Raw genomic sequence first — 23805 nt, 5'->3', positions numbered from 1 at the left:
GCTTTGTGCAGAGCGTTGAGGAAGTGTCCCTGTGTGCTTGTGGTTCTGTGCCTGTCCGTGCACAGGGATCTGCCAGTGGCACACGCGCACGTGAGGTTCTTCTACACCAGCTGCGGCGGAGCTGGAGCCCGCCTTCCCTCCGCTGGCTCTCTCAGCCCTTCTGCGGAGAAAGAGGAACCTAGAGGACAAAGACCCAGCGGCCAGGCCCGCCAGCTGGGGCTCGAGTTACAGAGGGGGCGGGTCGGCACCGCCCCCTCCCCGGTCCAGCTGGGCCCCTGGCCTTCCTTGGCGCGGGGCTGGGCTGCCCCGCCAAGAGAGCCTCGCAGAGCAGCCTGTGTGGGAGCGGGCGTTTATTTGGAGGAGGGGCCGGGTCCTGGAGCAGGCGGTGGGGCCCGGCTCGCCCGAAGCAGCAGCGCTGCATTGGGCACCAGGCCCGCGGCCTGCAGTGTGACTGTGTCGTCGTGGTAGACCGTGGGTGGGAACGTACTGATGATCTCGAAGGTGGTGGCGTCCGCGGCCCTGGGGACCGGGCGGAATGCATCAGGCCGGGTCCTGGGGCTGGAGAGCCCCTGTAGGTGCCCGCCCTGCCCCGTGCCCACCTGGCCTGTGCAAGCAGGGTGCGCACATCACCAACAGTGTCCTCAGGCCGCATCATCAACAGGAAGGCCTGCTCACCATTCTCAGACTTGATGCGCAGCATGGAGAGCAGGGGTGCCGGTGACTCTGGTGACTCCTGGCTCCTGTGGGCCCAGAGGTCATCAGTGCCCCCTGGTGGCCCAACCCCAAGGTCCTTACCTCTTCACTATGCCCTCACCTCTCACGCTCAGCAGCCAAGGCTGGTGTCTCTACCACGATCTCCTGGACCTGGGCAGGCAATGGGCAGCAGTTCTGGAAGGCATCGATGAAAGGATGATCCCTGGGCCCTGCTAGAGTCACACCCTTCCCCAACTTAGAGGGGACTTCTACCTGACCAAGGATGGATGAGACCAGTGAGCCAAAGGGGGAGAAAATGGAAGCTTTGGGAGGCAGCCCCGTCGTTCCCCTAAGAAGCCTTAAGCTCCCCCAGGGTAGTGGGGGAGACAGAACCCCACACAGTAACTGGGCTGGAGGCCTAACCCAGCAAGGGTCAGGGAAGGCTTCCCAAGGGAAATGACACCTGAGCTGTGACTAAGGATGAGGAGTCCATAGAAATGGAATGGGGGCAGGAAGAGAACCCCTGGTCAAGGAAACCTTCTCTGGGAGATGATACTTTTGAGAAAGTGTTAGCAGTTCACGTAGCTGAAGCTGAGAATCAGGCTGGACTGGAAGAAAGAAAAGGTTGGATATGGGAAGAGGGCCAACAAGGGATGGTGGGCCTTGAGTGCCAGGATAAGAGCTTGGCCTTACCCAAGAACCACTGGAGGCTTTCAACAGGGAAGGCCCAGATCCAGTTTGTTTTACAGAAGCACAGAGACCGCAGGGGGAGGACAGTTGGAAAGGCAGGAGTGGGGATGGCGGGCCAGCAAGAAGGTGCTGTAGGTGTCTGAGACAGCCACTCTGGGGCCTAGTCTGGGTTGGTGGGCAGTGGGAAGGGAGAGGAGATGGATTTGGGAGGAGGGCTAGAGATGGACAGATGAGACAGGACTTGGCAAGGTGGAGTGAAGGAAGCAGAATGGTAGGAAACGGAGGTTTGGTGCTTTTCACTGGTGGGGATGGGGAGGAGCAGCAGGATGGGGAGGGAGGAGGGAGGATGATGTGTTCTAAGGGCCAGGAAGGGAAATCCAGGACCAAAATGGATATTCTGGTCTGGACCTCGAGGAGGTGGCCCAGGCCTTGGGCTCACCCCTGGCCTAGACTCTGACTTCGCCCCTCTTACAGCCACACGGCCGCCAACCCAGCCTCTCGGTGCCAGCCCGGAGCCCTCCCCAGATTGTGTTCAGAAGACAGTGGAACTACCCTGAGAGCCTCATCTCTCCATCCAGGCCCTCCTCAGCGGCCCCTAAGCCTGAGTCTCCAGATAAGCCACTGCTCTGGTAGGCTGGGCCTGGGAGCCCAAGAAGGCTGGGGGAGCAAGGGCTGGCCTCACCTGCAGGGTGTCCCGGATGGGTCCCCGGATATCAATCACCTCGCCTTGCCGGATCACAAACTTGGGGAGCCTGTTCAGAAACTTCTCAGCAGTCATCCTGGAGCCTGCAGGGAGTGCATTGGGAGCCTGGGCCAGGGGAGGGACTGTGTGATGGGTGATGGTGGAGGAGGCCGCCCAGAGCCTGTCCTGCACAGTGCCCCCACCACCCGGCTCGGCCTCAGCGCCAAGCTCACCTGCGTGCTCCATCCTGTCCAGCAGCTTGTGACTCTTCTGTCGGCCCACCACACGGCCCTCACCTGGGAACGGGTCCAGCCCATTCTCCGGGTAGACCTGATGGCGCAGGTCACTCACCTGGCAAGAAGGAAGGGCAACAGCAGTGAGCGCAGACCTTCAGCCCTGGGCTCCACCCCACACTTTTCACCCAGAGGCCTTCCTTCCCCCCTCCCCCCCCCCCAGGAATAGGCTCAAGGATGGTCTGATGCAATCCCCATTTTACAGATAAAGAAACTGAGGCCCCCAAGAGAGCAGGAAAGCTGCAGTTCATGCTGCTGTCACCCACCTGGGCCCGGCCCCTGCAAGCACCCCTCACCATGCCAGCTGGAGCCACCATACTGACATCCTCCCCAGAGAGCCACTCTCAGGAGCCAGCCAGGAAGCGAGGGACCAGGGTGTTAGGAGAGGGCAAAGCCCCGTCTTGGCATGGACTGCCTCAAACACCCCCGGTCGTGACTCACACGGTTTGCCAAGCCCAGGTGGTGGGGGTGCACCCTCCCTCGCGCACCCTTGCTGTGGAATGACGCACCACCCTCCCAGATGCTGCTCTTGAGCTCCCACCGCCGCAGCCCTCATCTCACCCCCACCCACCCCACCAGCGGGGGCCTGGCTCATGCCCTGTCCTTTAGTCCCAACATTTGCCCCCCAGAGCGCTGCCTTCCACACCCACCACATGGCTTCAGGGGCCTCTGGGGCAAGCCAGGCCGCTTTTGCATAGAACCTCGGGAACCCCAGGCTGTCAAGGAAGGTGTCCTCGACGGGGAGGGGCAGTGGCCCTGCAAGGCTGAAGGCTGTGCCTCTAGGGTGCCAGCAGGGGGCACTGCCTGCCGCTCAGCTACAGGCCGTCGCCCTGGCTAATGGAGCCGCTGTGGCCTTGCGGCCTCCCTCCTCCCTTCTCTGCCCAGCTTAGGCTCACCCTCCTCCCAGAGGTCATCAGACTGGGGCTCCCTTAGGTGGGGCAGTGGCTTCCCCCCCAGACTGGGTGATGCCCGAGGAAGCAGTTTATCCCCCACCCCCTCCAAACTCCTCACACAGGGTGGTTTGAGGAGCAGCCCATCACCTTAAAGGGGACCCCATCGGGGTACAGCCGCTGGAGCTCTGAGGGGAAGAAGCCGTCCAGTATGTCTCGGAGGCAGCGCTGTGGCGGGGATTGGAAGAGTGAGGCCCAGCTGGACCCGGGTGGTGCCTCCTGCTCTGCTTCCTGTCTGGACGACCGGCCCTGGGCCCTGGGTTTACCCAGTGGATCACACTCTGGACATTTTCAGGGCCCCAAAACTTGGGCGGGGTTGGGGCGCGCTCTGCAAGTTGCACGTGGGCTTGGGAACCTATGCAGGGTGGCTTGAGCTGCCCACCCAGACTCCAGCTACCGGTGAGTGAGGGCGGGGCAAGGCCGCCAGAGCGGCCTGTCTCCCCTCCCCACCACTCCTACCTGCGTGGAGGGGTCACGGAAGGGCCGGAAGGGCCCATCGAACATCATGAGGCCATTCCGATAGAGCTTCAGTGGGATGGGCTCCAGGACACGGAGCCGTGCTCCACCGGGCATTGGTGTCACCTGGGTGTCACCGTCTACCACCAGCTCACTGAGATCCTTCAGGCTGGCCAGCAGCCTGTCAAAGTCCACCTCGGGGGGCGCCAGTGAGTCCCCTGGCAAAGAGGACAAACACCCATGAGGCTCTCTTCATGGCAGCTGTGTGCTCCAGCAGCCCCAACTTCCTTGGCCCCTAGCGTGGGCAGCAGTGGCCTCGGCGTCTCTGTGAGCGGCCATCTGGGCAGGGAGGGGGGACAACTACCGCTACAGAAGAGCTGTCTCATTGCATACTCACCTTGTGCTGGGGGCTTAATACCTATCGTGCCATTCTCGTCCTACCAACCCCTATGCTGGGGCTGGGATCACCTCCATTCTTCCGCTGAGGAAACCCCAGATTAGAGAAGGTTCGCGGCGGCCTGGGCTGCAGAGAGTAAGCAGCGGGAGCAGGCTCTGATACCAGCTCTGCCTGCGTCAGCTCTGGATCATCCGTCTGGGTTCAAATCCCAGCGCTTCAGCTCCCACCTGTGTGGCCTTGGTCAAGTCCCGTAATGCTCCGCACCACAGCCTCCCCTCCTACAAGGGTCTGGGAAGGGGACTGTGAGAGGGCCAGCTCGGAGCAGGCCGGCTGCCCAGTGGGTTATTGCTACCAACCCTACCTTGCACAAACGGACCTCAGGCCAACCTCGAGGCTATGACACAGGAGTCATTCATCTCCATTGTACACATGAGGAAACAGGTCCACGGAGATGAAAATGACTTGCCCCAGGTCACTTGGCAAATTAGAGGAGGGGCCGACTCTCGAGTCTGCCTTTCCCACCCATCCGCACCATCAGGAAAGGGAGGTGGGGGTAGGGACACATGGCTGTTTGGGGGCAGGGGGCGTTGGGACAGCTGCTGGACAGAACAGATATGCGGCCGACCTTGGCTTGTGCAACTATTTCTGGGTCACACACCCCTTTGAGAAGCTGACAGACACTTTGGCCTCCTCTTCTGAAAAATGTGTTGCACGTACACGTGTGCCTAAGCTTCAGGGGATGGTGGGGACAGCCACAACAGACGCCAGAACAAGAAGGCTGGAGGGCAGTGGGATGCTGGAGGGGGACAGGCCGGGGGCCCGTTGTCAGTCCTTGAAGGGATCTGGCTCCCCAGTAAATCATCCACTAGGGTGTAACCCTACGAAACCTGTTTTCACCAGGACAGCCAGGCTGCGGCAGGATGTGGGTCAGGACTCTGGGGGCCCAACTCCTTTCCTCACAGTGGCGCAGTGGCTCTGGAGGCGTGGCGGCTGTGCTGAGCAAGTACAGATGTGGGCGGCTTTGCTTCCTGTTGCCTTTGTGGCTGCCACGGCCCCAGCTGGACTCCTCCCTCCCCTACATCTGCTAGGTTGTAGGGGCTGCACCTGCTCCCCACCTCCTTCTGGGGTCCCCTGGAGTTCCTGAGATGTCCAAGAAAAACTCACAGGACACCTGGCATCCCTGGTATGAGTCAGAACAGTATCGAGCCACTTTTCTCTTTAACAACGAACTACATTCAGAACACACTGGTAACCCTAAAAATAACAACAGAAGAGCTTGTCTCGTCGAACTCCTGCCCCTACCCCTATGTTCTTACAGGTGGGAAAAGCGAGGCCTAGAAAGGTCAGGTGACTGGGCCCACGCAGACCACACCAAGCTGACCCAGGACCACTCAGATACGCTGACTGCGAATCCAGCTGCATCCGGGAACCAAGGCTTTCTCAGGGAGCTGAAGGACATGGGGTGAGGGACAGTGGAAGGGGCAGATGGAAGCCCGGGGGAGGATGCCACGAAGCAACTGGAGGGAGAAGAGTTTGCTGAGAGTCAGCCCTGGAGGCTGTCAGCTAGTGGGGCTAAGGTGTGCAGAAGTCAGCGCGCTGGGCTGGGCAGGCGGCGGGTGCAGCAGCTCGCGGGGACACAAGGGGCCCAGGAGATAGAACCGCAGCTCCGGGCCAACCGGGCCTGAGAATAAGGCAGGAAGCCTGGCACTGGCACCACAGAGCAGGGAGTGTGCCACAGAAGCCTGGCCTGTCGCCAGGTCACATGGCGCAAGGCAGGTCAGAGGTCTACTGAGGCATTTCCTCTCTGAGCTGGCGGCTCCCGTCCACGGATGGGAGAGAACAGGAACCTTTATTCCATCCAGCAAGATCCAGCAGGGGGAGCTGACTAAGGGCTCAGTGAGCGTTCACTTCGCGTCGCGCACCTAGAGGCGGGTATTAGCACTCCCGTTTTAGAGATGAGGAGACGGGGCCTTGTAAGGTGACATGCTCCTGGTCGTGCGGCTTCGGGGCCCAGGTGACCCCACGCCTCTATTCTCCGTGACCATGCAGGCTGCCTCTCGGCGTTGGTTCTTCGGAGGCTGCTCCCTGGGGTCCCTTTCTGAGGAGGGGTGTGGTGCAGGGAGAGATCATCTCTGAGGCCTCATCCAACTTTGAGCACCCATGATTTTATGAAAAAGGAGAGTTGGGGAGGCATGGAGATCAACACCAAGCTCCTTGGCCCAAAGCTTGAGACCCCTGGAACCCCGGTTCCCCATCCTCCCCTCAACCTGTTCCCCCATCACTCTCTGGAGCCATCCTCCCAGGGCTACGGCTTCTAAGCTGTGTGATCCTGGACAAGTGGGTCAACCTCTCTGGGCCTTGGCTTCCTCCTCTATAAAATGAGGACGATAAAAGTCCCCACTTCACAGGTGGCTGTGAGGCTCAGAGGAAGTGCATGGCAGACTGTGGCTTTTGTTGTCACCAACCCCCCCTCCCCTCGCTCATCACTGGCTCAGGGTGCTCACCCACAGCCTCCTCTGAGAGGCCTTGCCAGGAGCCCCTGCCCTGGAGACTCAGCCTGCTGAGCTCCTGTAGCCCTTGGGCCCACTCCGGAGCGCGGCCCTTATCACAGGTTGTTGTCCTTTTCTGGTTGCTTGTCTTTCCAACCACAGTGGGCACCCCTCGAATGCAGGCTAGAGCGTCCAGCCTGGGGCCTGGCCCAGAGTGGGGGCTCAAGGAGCACGTACTGGACCCATTCCGCCCTCCCTCCATCCCACCAGTATGTCCAGAGTGCCCAAGCTCTGCTCGGCCCTGAGAATCATGGCTGTGCCCACACTGAGTCCTGCCCTCCTCAAGCTCCTACTTGAGGGAAGGAGACAGGGTGACAGCAGTGACAATGACCTGTGGTAAGTACCGCTGTGGAGGCCCTTGAGCCCAGAGGAGGGCCAGACCTGGCCACTCTCGGCAGGTGCCTGCTCGGGGCTGGCTCCTCACACCTGCAGGGAAGGGCCACCTGCTGCTGTGAATACCAAGGTCGTGCCCTGGGGCCCCGGCACGCCTGTCCCCACCACCTCACACAAAGGCTGCACAGGAAACAGACCTGCTGTCTCCACACACCCGCAAGCCTGGCCCTGCTCTGGGGACCTACGTTCACTCTGCTCCTCCGCGGAGCCGGTGAAAGACATCAGGCCCTGAGAGTCCGATCACCGCCAGGGTCACGGCCAATTCTCTGGCCCCCGCAGTTGAGCATCGTGCCACCCACCCCTGCCTCATCCTGTGCAGAGGGTCATCCCGGCGTGCCAGACCATCCAGGCCTGGGCACCCAGGCACCCCCACCGATCCCGCGCACAAGCCCACGCCCTGGCCCCTGGCCAAGCCCCGTGCTGGGTACTCTGTGGCCTGACAGAGGCTAAGCAACCACGGCTCACAGTCGTCGTTCACACGCCATCAGTGACCCGTGGGAGCCTCCACGTGCGCTACGGCATTCAGTGCCCTCGGTGGCCTGGGCAAACGCACGCCACCTGCTCATTTCACAGATGAAGCCATGGAGCTCAGAGGGGACAGGGATGAGGAGCTCAGAGGGACAGGGATGAGGAGCTCAGAGGGACAGGGATGAGGGGAGGAGGAGCTCAGAGGGGACAGGGAGGAGGAGCTCAGAGGGACAGGGATGAGGAGCTCAGAGGGACAGGGATGAGGGGAGGAGGAGCTCAGAGGGACAGGGATGAGGGGAGGAGGAGCTCAGAGGGAATGGGGAGGAGGAGGAGGAAGAGTTCACAGGGGACAGGGAAGGGGGAGGAGGAGCTCAGCGAGGACGAGGACTGGAGGACTGGGACGAGTGACAGTGGGGAGTTCGGAGGGGAGAGTGAAGCAGGAGCAAGGAGCTCTCAGCCCTAAGGCTCACCACCTGGTAATGGGTTGCACCAGAGCAGGACTGTCCCTTTCAAGTCTCCGCATAGCCTGAAGCACCTGGCATCCTATTTAATGCTCAATTTACTGGTGGGGAGGCTGGGGAGGGGTGAATGATCCAGCCTGAGGCCAAGTCCTTGCAAGGCTTCCCCTGGGCTGAGTCCCCTTCCTGGGCCAGAGAAGCCTCCTTCCCAAGGCAAGAGTCCTGGCTCTAGACAAGTTAGCCCCATACAGATGCGTCGCCCACCCTGCACTGCCGCCTGGGGGGCCTGGGTCGTATCCAACAGAGGGAGAGCCAGAGCAACGAGCCAGAGTGTCCGGGCCAGCAAGAGGCCAGCTTTGTGCCCCTGAGGGCCCTTGGGGTGGCAGCAGCCTGGCACCTGGGGACAAAGCCGTGGGGGAGGGGAGAAGCCAAGAGAGATGGGGGTGCCAGGAGGAAAAGCTGCTGGAAATGAAGAGCCTGTAGTTCAGGGGGCAGAAGAGCTAAACCGAGGCCACTCCATGCTGAAGAATCAGAAAGCCGGGGGGGGGGGGGGGGCGGGCGGCAGCACAGCGGGGGGCTGCGGCCAGTGGTTTTCGGAGCTGCTTTAGCTTTGAAGCCCTGGGCTTCAGAGCCAGCATTTTTTTTTTTAAAGATTTTATTTATTTATTCGACAGAGATAGAGACAGTCAGCGAGAGAGGGAACACAAGCAGGGGGAGTGGGAGAGGAAGAAGTAGGCTCACAGCGGAGGAGCCTGATGTGGGGCTCGATCCCATAACGCCGGGATCACGCCCTGAGCCGAAGGCAGACGCTCAACCGCTGTGCCACCCAGGCTCCCCTAGAGCCAGCATATTCTGAGCGTAAACAAACAACATGGAGCAGAGTGAGGGCTGCAGCGAGAGGGTAGGAGTCCACACAGCCAGGTCCGGAAACCAGCTAGCCGGGCTGACCCCCAAAGGAGCCGGGAGCCCCCCCTCCCAGGAGGAAGGCCGCCCTCCAGCCGGCAGGGGCGTGTGGGGGGCCCAGGGTGCAGTGGGGGCAGGCCTCTGGTGCTAGACCCCAGAACGTTCTTAGAGTATCTGGCGGTCACCTTTCAGGGCTCCACCTCCCACCCCGGAGCGGGTGTCCCGGACCATCCCTGATTCCTCCTGTCTGCTCCCTGATACATAATCACCGAGACCACGGATTCCAGCTCCTAAATCTGCCCTGCCCTTCCTCGCGGTGCCCACCAGGATCACCCTTCTGCTGGACACATCTCGTCTCCTGCCTGGAGGACTGGAACCACCCCCTAAACGGCTCTCGGCCTTACGTCTGGCCCCCTTCGCTCAACCGTCTCCAGATTTCTTAAGCGCCTCAGTTTTCTCATCCATAAAATGGAACAGCCCCTGGCCCGTGTCAAGGCTATTGATGAAAACGCTCTGAAAGCTGCAAGTGGTGTGCAAGTGGGAAGTGAGGTTTTTAGAAGACGCAGTGAGGGAGCTGTGCCCTGAGATTTAGGGGGATCTGGCCGAAGCTCAGGCCGGAATGGGAGGCAGGACTCTCATGTTTTGAAACGTGTGAAATCAAGACGGCGTCGTCATTTTCCAAACACTCCCTCGGGAGCCACACTCATCCACGCTCCCGAGGCGCCGCTGCCGCCTGACCGCGGAAAACAAGGGAAGCCCCTACTCGTGGGGCCGAGGACACGCAAGGTCAGTGCCAGGTGCTCTGCATCGACCCCGCCGACTCCTCCCAACTCCGCGGGGAAGAGCACACCCCCGTTTACTGATGGGGAACTGGAGGCTCAGAGAACAGAAGTCATGTGCCCCAGTCCCACCGGCCACGGGCGGTGGAATGGAGATGAGCACCCAGGTCTGACCCACTCCAGAGCCTGGAGAAGTACCTCCTGGCCAGTCGCCTCCGTTCTTTGAAGAGAATGGACCTGGCTCTCGGAAATGGCCGGTTCTATGGCCCCACACGTGTGGGGGGCATTCCTCTAGATCTGAGCAGTCAAGTTCAGAATAAAGAACGGTGGAGTCCCAGAGAAACAGGGCGAGTTCAATGGTCTGGCTACAAGCAAGGCTGAAAAAGGAACGCAAAGAGGGGATCGAGCCTGGCACTGAGGGCAGCTTCCAAAGCAGAGGGCTCACTTTTAAAAAACTGGGATGGACGACATTTTGTAAACTATGGAGCCTGAGACAAATGAGGTCTTCTTACATCTCAAATCTCTGGGTCTCTGCAGTCTTTGAAAGATGAGCAAGCAGAGGGTCTGAGGCCAGACCAGAGGAAGAAAGCGGTCGGCAGGTCAGGTGGTCAGTGATGGAGGCAGAGGCCTGTCCTCCCTGCTCCTGGGTCAGGGGCACGAGTGAGATCGCCTCCGGACAGCTGCTGGCCAATAGTGGTGTTGAAGAATTCCTTTTGTAGGAGGGACTGGGGGCGGACCCCCTACTTTACCTGGTTTCCAGAACTTCTTGGCTGTCATCCAGTCCTTCTTGCCATCCTCTGAGTCTGACTGGTCATCTGAGCCCTCCTGGTCCATGGGCTCGCCCACCCACTGCAGCCCGTAGTCACCGAGGAACCGCTGTACGGAGAGAAGAGGCAGGTGCAGGGGGCACGGTCAGCTCAGCCCCTCAAGGAGCAGCCAGCAGCAGCCCAGTCCCCAGCCTCAGGCCTCAGCTCCTAGAACGCACTGGGCAGAAGGGATGGGCGCCCGGGGTCGTGGCTACTTCCTGGCTGTGACCTTGGGGAGCCACTTCACCTCCTAGAGCTGCAGGCTCCTCCCTGCCCCACGCGCGTGTGAGGAGGATTCAGTTAAGGTAATTCACATCGAGCACTTAAAGCACAGTCTGGCGCCAGGAAGGCCTCACTGAAGGCGGCCCTGATGGCAGTGGGGCACCTGGTGCGTCTGGCCTGAGTGGAGGAGGGGCAGGGCCACGGGCTGTGCAGGACCGAGAGGACGTGGTGAGCCACACGCAGCCTCTCCCGGGCTCGGCCTCCCGTCCCCTCTGCCACAGGAAAACTTCTGACTCTTCTACACTTCCTGTCGCTGCTTCCTCGACTCCCTTGCTCTCCTGAACCCACTCTACAGGGCCCCCATCTCACAACTGACTGCAACTGCGCAGGTGCGGCCACTGACGGCCAACCCGGGGCCAAACCCAGAGGGCTTCCGTCCTCAGTCCTCAGCCCCTCAACACGTCTCGCTCCTTCTCACTTTCGTATTTCCTGCCGTCCACGCTTAGAGGTCTCAGAGGCATCGCAACATGAACTGTCCCCAACGGTCACGACTCCGTGTCCCCACCTCCCAAACCTCTGCCCCTCCAGATCCCCAGTCTCAGTCAACAGCACCCCCTCCACCTGGGCCTCAGCCACGACCCGCAAGGCCTCTGAGCACCACCTGCAACGCACACTCGAATCCCTCCACTCCGCTCCAGCTCCTCCCTCAAGCCCCGGCCGTCTCCCCCTGGACAACTCAAACTGCGCTTCCACCGGCCTCCCCGTCCACGCCTCTGAAACCTTCCCATGGTCTCCCACGCTTGAGGACAGAACCCAGCCCCGCACGACAGACGAGCCCCGGATGGTCCTTGCCACCTCTCCTTCTCACTCCCGCTCCCCGCGTCCACGCCACCGTCTGTGTGACAGGAGGTGGGGCCTGGCATCTCCTCCGCCTCGATCCTCCCTCCCTGGTCTCATCTCCAGATCTGCCCGATGCCACCCTGCAGAGTGGCCCAAACTCCAGCTCGCCTCTATCCTGTCACCCAGCTAAAGATCTAAATATTTCGTCATATGCTCTGTACTCGTGTAGCTGCGCCCTTGTTTATGTCTCTGTCCCCTCCAGCCGGTTGGCCCCGAGGACAGGGACCACGTCTACCTCCCCGCGCCTGGCAGGATGCCTGGCACACAGAGATACTGCGTGTGAGTTAAACGAAGTAGTCGATACGTGAATGCCACCAACGTGGGAGCCGCGACCCCCTCTGCCCTGAAGCTGTGGGCACGGCGCTCACCCCCTGCGGCAGCTGCTCGAAGCCCCCGGGCTGCCAGCCCTCTCGCAGGCCCGGCAGCCCCAGGTATAGAACAGGCCCGGGGGGTGAGGGCCCTCAGCTACAGTGTGCTTCCGTGGTCTAAATTAGGCTGGGGCTTTGGGAGTCAACTCTGTGCCAAGAGGGAGAGGTTAGACCGAGGGAAGAGCTTCTGGGGGTGGGGGGCCCGTCATCAGGGGTGGGGGCCCTGGGGAGGCCTGTGTGCCCAGGACCCTCCCTTGAGTCTACGATCCCTACAGTTCGAGTCTTGCTGTGTGAATGGGGAAGTCAGTGGGCGCGACAGAGGGCACATGGTGAGTGAGACGCCCCGTTCGGAGGCCGGGGGTGGCCGTGGCCCGGCGGCGAGCACACACAGCCGGGCGCTACGCCGGCTCCTGGCTGTGCAGCAACCAACAGGAGCAAGGGCGTCCCTGCGTTCGTGCAGCTCGCAGTCCCACGGGGAGACTGAGGCCCCCTGGGAAGGGCCCCCACCCCGATTTGAGGCTGAGGCTGAGTGAAGACTCGCCAGGGGAAGGTGGGAAAAACCTTTCCCACGGGCCAAGGTCCTGAGGTGGGAAGAGCTCGATGGGGTCAAAGAACAAGAGGCAGGCCCGGGGCGGGAGCGGAGAGGCCCCCGGCGAGACCGAGGGGGTCGGCAGAGGCCAGCCTTCAGACTCTGGGTTAGTCCTGCAGAAGGATTTACAGGGTTTATGAGAGGGGGACCCAGACAGGAGCGCTCCGAGCCAGGTCCCGAGGGGCAGACAGCCCTGGGCCGCCGCCTCTCTCACCTCCATCTCCCCGACCTGCCGCTGCAGCCGCGAGCACGTGGCCTCCAGCTCCTGCTGCTGCTGCGCGGTGACCCTGCCTGCGGGGAAAGATCGAGAATGGTTCTGCTGCCCCGGCAGGGAGGCTGCTGGACCACCTCTGGCCCTGCGCAGCCTTCTGCCCTGAGGGTCATTGGGAGAAGCTGCCCCTTGAAAACTCGAAGGGTCCCTTGAAAACGGCCTCTTGGCCTCTCCCCCGACCTTGAGAGGGGATGCCCAGACTGACTCTCGGGAGACCGCCACCCCCCAACCTCACCCCCCGAGGCTCCTGAGGGGCCTGTGTTCCTCCACACTTTTGATGGCGTGCCCAGTGCTCAGGGCTAGGCTATGTCCACACTCCGGGGACTCAGCGAGGAGGACGGCACTGTCCTGGTGTGTCACGGTCGCTCTCTGGGCTCCGCTGTCCAGGCCCCACTACAGGGCTCATCTTGCCGCTCCTGGAGCCCTGATGCCCAGGAGCCACCGGCCCAGGGGAGGTGCCCCAGGAGGGCTGACCGGCCCACCGAGAGAGCCTCTTACCCTGGTGCTCCTGGAGGGTCTGCACCATTTCCTCCAGGGCCCGTATCTTCCGATCCTGCAGCAGCAAGACAAGGAGGGACAGGCAGACCGGAGCCCCTTCCAGACGGGAAGACCCAAACTTCTTGCCTCTGTGGGGCACTGGGGAGTTTAAAGACCCTGCCCCTGCCCCCTTTGGCACAGCCACTGCTCCTATCCCTCAGATCTCTGTGGTTCCACTGCGATGAGGAGAGGCGGGGAGCACCCCCAAGTCCCCCAGCGCCAGCAGCCACTGCTGCCACCTCGTCCAAGGCTACTGGCCTTACTCAGCTGTAGAGAAGACCCTTCGCCTCTCTGCTCAGGTCACAGGGACCCAGATCAGCCCCAGCCCCTACGTGGCCCTTGAATTGGGAGGTTCAGTGGGAGAGATGGTTCTAGAACACACCTGCCCTGACCTATTGCAGTAGTAAACTCACTGGCCTCCCCAGCCTGGGCCGCTCCACCCCTCAGACCAGACCCCGGCCCGCTCCCCGCCCTCCATGGGGTCCCACCTTGGACAGCAGCTCATCAGTCTGAGACCTCACTCGCTGCTCCAGATCCCGCATCTTCCTGGTCAAGGTGGCCACCAGCTCCGACTCATGGAATACGGGGACTGCCAAACAGACAAAGTCCTGGAGCCCAGGCCTAGAGTGGAGGCTGAAGTGTGGGGGTCCAGTGGAGGGGGACAGGGATCCCCAGAAGCAGAAAGAGTAGTAGAAATAGTAGCTGCCGCTTAGATAATAGGGACTGTCCTAAATACTTTGCCTATATCAGCTCGTGCTGTCTCCAAAGTGCACCTCTGTTGACAGGAACACAGCGGATAGAGGAGCAAGTCAGCAGCGAGGACAAACAAGCACCCAGATCAGTGTGTGAGCTCTCTGAAGGACACATGGCCCGGGCTCCTCGAAGAGTCGTGTCATTTTAAATTTAAAAAGGCAAGGACACTGTTCTACAGAGGTTTAACAGTCAGATGCAGAGCACGACTCCGATTAGAACCTAGATCAGGAAAAACAATAGCCAGGAGCTAATTCTGGAACATAGGAAGTTTGAGCCCAGAAGAGGGGCTTGAGAGCATCACCGAGTTACCACGCTCTTGGGTGCCGTCCCGGTACCGTGGGCATGTGTTTCCTTATTCGGAGGAGACGCTCGCTGAAGCATTTAGAGGTGAAATGGCATGATATTTGAGATTGACCCCTACATGGTTCATCAAAAAAATACATTTACATCCACACATAGGTGTATGTGGACAGAGAGAAAGCAAATTAGCGGCAAAATGTCACTCGTTGCATCTAGACGGCAGACATATGGGTGTTCACTGTACTATTACATTAATTTCTTTATAGGCTAGAAATTCTTCAAAACAAAAAGCTTGGGAAAAGAAACAAAAGAAACACAGTGGGAGGAACGGGCCCTCTCCTTCCCCTGCATGCTGCCCTGTGTGTGGAGCAGGGACTACGTTTGTCACCACACAGCCATGTGGGCTGACATGCCAAGGATGGCTCATGGAAAGATGGAGAAATCTGAACTTTTGTTTTTAAGATTTTATTTATTTATTTATTTATTTATTTATTTATTTATTTATTTAAGAGAGTGAGCACGAGTGGCAGGAAGGGGCAGTGGGAGAGGGACAAGCAGACGCCCCGCTGAGCCCAACTCGGGGCTCCATCCCAGGACCCCGAGATCATGACCTGAACCAAAGACAGACGCTTAACCGACTGAGCCACCCAAGTGCCCCGAAACCTGGACTTTCCATGATGTCTTTGAGTGGCTGGATTAACAAGCCCGGGGCTGCCTCCTGGACTTGGGGCTTGGCGGGACGTAAGTCCTCCTCAGTGTTCCCGCTAGCTGAGTTAGGGTTTTCTCTGCCTTGCAGGCGAAGCTTTGTAACGGCTATACAGACACCTGGGCCTGGTGTGTGCATGGAGCACGGATGAGCTCACTGAGGCAGTGGAGAGAGAGAGAGAAAGAGAGAGGGGGCGGGGGGAGAACTCAAGCGAGAAGCATCATACTGAAAAGCTGGGAGGAAAAGAAGGAGCTAGCAAAGACAGGAAAGAGCCTGGGGGGCAGGAAGAAATCCGAGAGAGCAGTGTCATGGTGGCCCAGCGCCCAGCGCGATCCGGGAAGGAGGGAACGGTGACCCGTGTGGAATGCTGCTGTGCAGAGAAGTGAGACAGGACAGGCAAGTTCTTGTTTGTGACCTCGGTGAGGACAGACACTGGCTGACAGTGGGGTGAGGAGCAGATGCCAGGGGAGAGGCAGAGAGCACACAGGATGGCTCCTTAAGGGGAGGAGCTGGTTATTAGGGTTTGCTAATGAGAGTGTCCCCAGCTGGGCTGCAGGAGATCCTGACTTTGTGCCTGAATGACTGTGGAGCCAGGCTCTTCTGGTCTCCTTTTCCCACCTCCATTCCCTGTCCTATCACCTGGAGGGGTGTTCCATGGAGGATTGCCTCCCACCTCACAGAAGAGGAAATGGGAGGCAAAGAGACAGAATGTTGCTTACCCAAGGTATCAGAGCTAGTGGAACCTTCTAACCTCATCCCCATCTCCTCCAGACTTGCGGCAGACTGTGACCCTACCTGCCCATGTCTCCCTAGTGCCCATGCCCGTTCCACCTTCCCTCCTCTGGGAAGCTGCCAGTGAGCCCCATCCGGGCACCTCTGAGATCAGTGCCATCACAGCCCTTTGGGGACAGTGCAGGCCAGATGAGGAGGGCTGTCTGGGGACCAGTGGCTCACCCACAGCAGGCCAGAGTAGGTCCATGCCTCTCTGGGCCTCGTCCCCTCTCTGAGACCCTCTCCTGCTGCTGGGGACCCAAACCCCCTCAGGCCTCTGTTCTCACCTTGTCTACTCACAGGGGCACCTACGCCACCATAGCAGGAAGGGACAGAGATCCTTTCTTCTGAGTCAAGTCCGTTATTCAGCACGTCTGCCTCGTCCTCTGCCAACAGGGATGCCCGGGTCACTACTCTAGGGCTGAAGCCCAGAGGAAACTGGGACCCTGGGCTCTGGCCCAGATGAAGCAGCCTGTACTCTGTACCCCCAAGTGTACGTGGATAGAACACGTGAGAGGTCAGGGAGCAAGGATCCAACCAGAACAGGCTTTCTCTCAATTCTTCCAGCCTGGCTCCCGGGAGGACCTGAGCAGCCAAGGCCAGCCACACGGTGGCAGCAAGAATGGGGTTTGGGAGGCAAAGGTCTGAGCCCGTGGGAGGCGGGGCAGCGAAGTGAGGATGGGGCTTCTGGGGGAACAGGCGGTAATGGGCTGGAGAGGCTGTCAGGGGAAGGAGAGCTGGGTCTGACCCCCATGGCTTCTTGGCACCCACCAGCCAACCCCACAGTGAGCGGGGGGGGGGGGGGGGGGCGGGGAGGGGGGCTTTCCGTGTCAACAGTGACGTCTCTGCTAAGGGCGTGGGGCCTCCTCATCCGAGACCTGTCAGAAGTCCTGCCGCAGGGCGGTGTAGGGGAGCTGCACGCGGGCCAGCTGTTCTGACAGGGCCATCATCCTGGCCCTCTCTCCATCTGCAGGACCCCAGGGACACCCAGCAGGTGGGAGGTGAGGGGGACACGAGGGCAGAACCCACACTTACCATCTCCGTAGATTTTTATCCCTCGCCTGCTGGGAAGCCGAGCAGGAAGGAAAGGACAGACAAGTTAGGACCCTCTGGAGTGTCACTGGGGGAGCAGCTCTGGCACTAGGTGCCCAGCCAAGCCTAAAGGAAATGGAGGCTGGGCCTCTGCCTCCCGAGGCTATCTCCTCCCCAAAACCCATCCTTGTGCTGGGGCAAGCCAAGGGACGGGCTTTGAGGTGTCCCCTCCTCCCAACGGAGACGGGCGGTAGGGCTGAAGGGCAGAGGTCTGGGTGGAAGGCACAAGAGCTCCCGAGCCCAGGAGCCCAGCCCCCGCCCCAGCTCCGCTTTGAAATGGCTGTGGGACCCCAGGCCTGTTGCTAAGCTGCCCTAGATCTCCCTGGCCTTCAAGCGACTCAAAGTGGTGTTCGGAAGAGCAAGGAGGTAAGAAATGCTTCAAAAGGATGAGAGCATGGGACAGATGTAACGGAGTCCCTTTCCTGAGGGCCCAGCACAGGGCGGGGCCGGAGTAGCTGGCCCATCGGTGTTGGCAAATCGACACCTGAACAGGGACTACCCGGGGCTGTGCCGCTCCCACCCAGCCCCCACTCTGGCAGAGGACACAAGCCAGCGCTTGGCTCAGACACGCTGCGGAGCCTCTCTGAAGAAGTTACACAGAGAAAGACACGGTGGTCAGGGAAGGCTCTGTAACTCCTCATTTTTTCCCTGAGACACTAGGAGCCATTCTCCTAGTCCACGGGAGGGGGGGGGGGCAAGAGGAGGTGGGGCCGTGAACACAAAGACACCCCGCCCCCGCCCCAGGCAGGTTCCTTACCCTGGATTCACAGGCTCTGACTGCAGGGGGACTCTTCGGGTCTTGCCAAGGGAGGCCAAAGGTGAGCTCATGTTCCACTTCTAGATTCTAGCTGTCAGGAACTCCCTGAGAAGAAAGAAGGAAGTCAGTCCTTGGGGACAGAGGGGGCCCAGGGCTTCAGGACCAGGGACACTTCCTCTTCCCTGGTTTCTTTTCCCAGGAAGGAGCACTGTCCAGGGAGCAGCACCCCTCACTTCTTCGCACCACACCTGCAGAGTTTTCTGGTGGCAGGTTGGCCTCAGGATCCCTGTGCTTGATGTCGGTTGGGAAAACCGTGATGGGGGTGGGGGGTACAGAGATGGGCCAGGGACTTAGAGCCGGGACACAAGACTACTCAGAAGGCCTGAGGCTTTTACCTGTCCTTCAAGGAGTTGGTTGACACAAAGCTCCAGTGTCCCGTCCCCTCCTACAAGAACCCAGCTGTCACTCTGACTCTCAGAGCCACAGAGGGGGAACCCAAGGGCAGGATATGACCAAGGCACAGTCCATGTGGAAGGCAGGTCAAGAGCGCAGGCTCTGCACAGGCTCTGCGACCCGCCAGGGTAACCCGTGCCTTGGTTTCCTTGGATATAAAGTAGGGATGGTGATAGTACCAGTCAGGTAGGGTTATCAAGGGGATTCAGAGATAACGTACGTAAGGCACGTAGCCCAGCACCACGCTAAAAGGAAGCACTTAAAAATCTGACCTGTGGGGGCACCTGCCTGGCTCAGTCCAGTGGAGCCTGTAACTCTTGATCTCGGGGTCGTGCGTTCGAACCCCATGTTGGGTGTATGGATAACTTAAAAATAAAAAAATTTAAAATAAAATAATTTTTTTTCTTAAGAAAAAAAGTTTTTTAATGTGGCTGTTGCAGCTTTTGTTACTATACACTGAGGACACTCATACACGTTCATGCCCTTCCTTCTCTCTTCCTTCAGGAAAGATGAATGCACATCAGGAATGGAATTAAAGGCCACTACTCTATTCAGTGAATTAAGTATATTATGTGGCTAATATCCAGAAATCCTAGAACGAAAGTACCCCCACTAGGGCCTGAATCAAGTCTTTTTAGGACAAATCCAAGGCGGTTGCCCTTTGAAAACGTGTGGCATGGCCTCCCAGAAGGGGAGCTGTGCCACTGGGAGGCAGCTTCTCGGTCTTCATTCCAGAGTTTGGGACTCCTGCCCCAGGCCTAGAATTTCCTCACCCCCACCATCAGCCTTCCCAATCTGCCCCTAGCCTGCCCCGGTCCCTGCTGTCTTGTCCAGGCATCCTCATGGTTTGTGTGGCCAAGTGTGACAGCCCCTCCTGGTTCCCTGTGCCAGTCTCCGGCCAGAGAGATCTTCAGAAACAAAGCTAACAGGTCACTTCCTTGCTAAAAGCTCCCAATGACTCCTTCTTGCCCAGAGAAAAGAAATTCAAAATGCTGGGGCACCTGGGTGGCACAGCGGTTAAGCGTCTGCCTTCGGCTCAGGGCGTGATCCCGGCGTTATGGGATCAAGCCCCACATCAGGCTCCTCTGCTATGAGCCTGCTTCTTCCTCTCCCACTCCCCCTGCTTGTGTTCCCTCTCTCGCTGGCTGTCTCCATCTCTGTCGAATAAATAAATAAGATCTTTTTAAAAAAAAAAGAAAAAAAGAAATTCAAAATGCCATAACAGAGATGATCAGGGTCCTGACTGTATCTCCTGACCTCACTCCCCCATCTCCCCTCCTACACTTGAGCCAGCCCGGCCTCAAATGCACAGGCCTTGGCACACATGGCTCCCCCAGCCTGGAACCCATTCCTGGAATGGCATCCCCCCTCCTACCTGCACCCTTCCCTTGGTTGGGCTAACTCCTCTTTTTTGTTTTTGTCTGCTCTTTAGTTATATTTTAAGTTTTTATTTTAAAACTGACTGAGCCTGGGTGGCTTAGTCGGTGAAGCGTCTGCCGTCAGCTCAGGTCATGATCCCAGGGTCCTGGGATCGAGCCCCGCATTGGGCTCCCTGCTCCATGGCAAGCCTGCTTCTCCCTCTGCCTCTGCCTGCTCCTCCACCTACTTGTGCTCTCTGTCAAACAGAGAAATAAAATCTAAAAAAATAATAATAAAATAAAATAAAATTATTATAGATTCACAGGAAATTAGGAAAATAGTACAGAGGGGATCTGTGCACCCTTTACCCAGTTGCTCCCAACAGTGACACTACTCGCGTGTACCCTTTTATGCTTTGTCACCCACTGGGACATTCCAGGTAACCGCAGTCAAGCTAAGGAACCACTCCATCACACACAGAGATTCCCTCACCCTGAGGATCTCCCTCATGCCAACCCTTTCTAGTCACATCCATACCATCCCCCACCCCTGGCAACCACTACTGTTTTCTTACTTCGAGAATGTTACATAAATGGAAACATACAGTATTGACCTTTAAAAAGAATAGCTTTATTGAGATCTAATTCACATACTTAACCCTTTTAAAGAGTACAAATCAGTGGTTTTGAGTATATTCACAGAGCTGTGAAACCATCACCACAATCAATCATCAGAACATTTCATCACGCTAACAGGTGATGTTCCTTTTGTGGCTAACACTGTCCTGCACGAGCTTCCACCCTCCCTTCTCCAAATTCTTACCACCGTCACAACCCCGCAGAACAAACTAGCTAAAAAAAGACAGAAGTTCACAAGTGTTGATGAGGAGGTGGGGAAATTGGAACCTTAGCTGGAATGGAAAATGGCGCGGCAGCTGTGGAAAACCGTCTGGAAGTTCCTCAAAAGGTTACCTGATGGCTCAGCAATTCTGCTCCCGGGTATCTACCAGGAGAAATGAAACCTTATGTCCACACAAAACTCGTCTACATGATTGTAGCAGCACTATTCATAATATCCAAAAATGGAAACAACCCAAACGTCCATCAGCCAACGGACAAAGAAGTCTAGCGTATCCTTACAGTGGAGTATTATATGGCAATGAAAAGAAATGGAAGCCAGATCACCACATGAATGGACCTTGAAAACATTATGCTAAGGGAAAGTCACAAAACACCACATATTATTATGAACCCATTGATATAAAATATCCAGAATGGACAATTCTAGAAACAGAAAATAGATTAGTGGTTGCCTAGGGCTGGGGAGCACTGGGGTGTAAATGGGGGTAGTTGCTAAAGGGTACAGAGTTTCTTTTTAGACAGATGAAAATGTCCAAATTGATTGTGGTGGTGGTTGCACAACTCTCAGGAATGTCCTAAACACTGTTGGAATTTAGATTTCAAAGGGGGGAAGTATATAGTATGGAATTATATCTCAATAAAACTACCACAGAAAAAAAGGGGCCTGGTCCCTAAACCAAACCCAACATCTTCCCTCAAAATAAGCTCCTCCCACTTCCCCCTTCTTAATGGGATCCCTTCATCCAACCACAAAATTTTCCTCTCCTTCCTCCTCTCTTAATCCCATTCGTTGCCAGACTTGGCAGGTTAAACTCCGCAGTGTCTCTCACACAGCTCCTTCTTTCCATGCCCACGTTGGCCATCCTCGTGGGGCTCTCACTGCCCTTCCTTGGGGCTGTCACGACGGCCGCCGAGTGACTTCCCTGCTTCCCGTCACCCTTCAGGCCAACTCAACACACTGTCTCCAGATTAATTTTCCCATGGATTGTAAGAGACCTCTGAGGGTGATGAATGCATCTCCCTATCAGTCTAGGGACTCCTGAGCCCGGGACTGGGTCTCCTCCTCACTCAGACCCGGGGTGGGGGTGGGGGTGGGCCTGAGGACAGAGCCACGTCTACTTCCCTCACATGGGGGCTTCCAGGGGCCGACTGTTGACTTCCCCCTCAGGCTGGAGACTCCTAAATGTTGGACTGTCTCCCCTTCAGGCTGGGGCTTTGAGAGGAAAGCTGTGTCCCATGCCCCTACGTCTTTAGGACCCAAGTCAGGGCTGTGCTTGACCGATGACATCCTCCGGCACACCTGCTCGGTCTACTCGCACAACCCACCCCAGGCCCCCGAGCTCTCCAGCGCCGACAAGGCCCGGCCGGCTGCACGCCTTCAAGCCCTCACTCTGCAGCTGGAAGCGCTCACGAAGGGCCTTCAGTCACGACCTAACCCCTCCCTGGGAGCCGCGTCGCCTCCTCCCGCCTCCTCGCTAGCCACCGTAGGCGGGGGCTCAAAGCCGCTCCCAGGACGCGGAAGCCTGCTGGGCCGCCCGGCCGCGGGGCTCGCGGGGCCTCGGGCGCTCGGGGCGAGGGCCCCAGCCTGCGTGGGGGCGGGGGGGGAGGCGCTCCGGAGCCGCCAAGGTTTGAGCCGGGACTCACCACGCAGGGCCACAGAGCCGTCCCGCGGCGCCGCCATCTTGTTGTCACGCGGTTTCCCAGGCGACCAGGACCCGTGCGCTTCTCATTGGCTAATTCAAGGGGTCCCAGCGGGGTACCACCGCCTGTGCTCGAATTCTATTGGCCCACGAGTCTAAACTCTTCGCGGGATACTGCAAATCCCAGAATCCACCGCCGTGACTGCCTTTGGAGTCTGGAGAAATGGAGGGTTCATTTATACCTCCCACTCTGAGAAAGGAGAGAACCTGGAGTTAGATTCTTGAAGCGTCTGAAACCTGAATGTGTAATCCGACAGTGCAACCGTTTTTGCTAAATTGATTTGGGGGGAGATTATCCCTCTGCGTCTCTTGTTTCCCCATCTGATCAGTACAGTACATCGCGGGGGCTTTTTTGAACATGAATTGAAATGATGCAAGTACTTAATAAATGTTTCCTAAATCCGAATTTCTCTGCTCACTTCTTGACCAGATGAAGCCCTACGGGCATGCTCAAATCCTAGTTCCTTTGTGTAAAAGTTCAGGTGAGACTCGTTTTGCTTCTGGATGACATTGACTTTGAGTGAGATATTTCCCCTCCCAGCCTCATCTAAAAAATAAGACGTTAGGTTAGAACTAGAGGCAGTTTAATTAAGAGCATGGATTTTGGCCTCAGGAGTCCTGGCGCCTGACTTGTGTGTCCTTGAGCAAGTTACTCACCTTCGTTTCTTCATCTGTAAAATGGGGATAATACCCACCCTGCAGGGTTACATTGAGGATTAAATGAAATAATTATTCACAGTACCTATCACAACACCCATACAGAGTAAGTTTTCAAAAACATTTCCTGTTTTTAACTATTGTTAGCATTATCTCTCAACCTTTCAGCAGTGATGGTCTGAAAATCGGTGACTTCTACTCTCAGGCACCCACTTCCTTATGGATGGGCTCAACCACCAAAACTCTCTTGCATATCTCAGACTGCACCTGTAATATTTTCCATTTGACTTTCTAATCTACTGCATTCAGGGGAGGGCCAGCTCCTTGGGGCATTCCTTACACAGAGCTACAAATTAATGAGTGCCTTCCCAGTGCCAGATGCCAACATTATGAGGTTCACAGATGAAAAAACAAGCTCAGAGAAGTGAAGAGATTTGCTCGGGATTATGCAGGTAATCAGTAAAAGTGGATTCAAATCCAGAACTGTCTGCCTCCAGAATCTGTGCTCTTTCTAGAAGCTCCCACTTCGGTGAAACAGGCAGGCAAAGATAGGCCAAGGGGTAGGTGGTACAGGCCCACCGCCAAGGGAGGGGTTCAGGTGGAAAGTGACTGGAAGTGAGAGGTGGGAGAGCTCTTTTGCCACTGAGCTTCTCCCAGAAATTTCTCTGTGGCTTGAGGTAGATGAGTTGAGAAATCTTTAGGTTACGCTGGGCCAGGTGTTTTTGAGGGGGTTGGAGCCATGGTCAGCAATTTTATACCGTCACCTTGCTTATATTCATTCTGCTCTTGAGGGTAAGCAAGGACCAACAGCATGGGAGGTGAGGGCGGGTGGTCTGGCCTCATGAGCCCTGCTGTGGTCTGCCTACTGCCTCCCTCCTCAGCAAGACTGGGGAGCATGGATTGGCATTTACCCGGGCATCAGAATTTACCACATACCTCCCTCCTACCCAGGATCCTGGAGCAGCAAATATTCAACAAACACCTAGTTGATGT

At 57.9% G+C, this 23805-nt stretch overlaps 1 protein-coding gene across 4 annotated transcripts; it reads right to left on the bottom strand.

The window, feature by feature from the left end:
- Nucleotides 1-325: 325 nt before the first annotated feature.
- UBXN11 (UBX domain protein 11) lies at nt 326-22160 on the bottom strand. 4 transcript variants are annotated; one of them, XM_045782402.2, is made up of 15 exons: nt 22100-22160; nt 17784-17888; nt 16970-16998; nt 16222-16320; nt 13893-13993; nt 13366-13420; nt 12811-12887; nt 10461-10587; nt 3768-3982; nt 3399-3476; nt 2299-2416; nt 2066-2169; nt 815-888; nt 600-740; nt 326-519 (listed from the first exon to the last, which is right to left on the bottom strand). In XM_045782402.2, exons 2-15 carry the CDS (start codon nt 17852-17854, stop codon nt 351-353), a joined length of 1458 nt encoding a protein of 485 aa, XP_045638358.1. In that variant the 5' UTR covers nt 17855-17888; nt 22100-22160; the 3' UTR covers nt 326-350. The 4 variants fall into 4 exon arrangements, with proteins under 4 accessions (XP_045638358.1, XP_045638359.1, XP_087714641.1 ...); XM_045782403.2 differs by having other exon boundaries at nt 16970-16995; XM_087858515.1 differs by lacking the exon at nt 16222-16320.
- Nucleotides 22161-23805: the final 1645 nt, after the last annotated feature.

Source organism: Ursus americanus, chromosome 33 (genome assembly GCF_024610735.1).
Source record: "Ursus americanus isolate L20-20 chromosome 33, mUrsAme1.1.p, whole genome shotgun sequence".
Classification (NCBI taxonomy): Eukaryota; Metazoa; Chordata; class Mammalia; order Carnivora; family Ursidae; genus Ursus; species Ursus americanus.
This window is presented reverse-complemented; position numbering and strand designations above follow the sequence as displayed.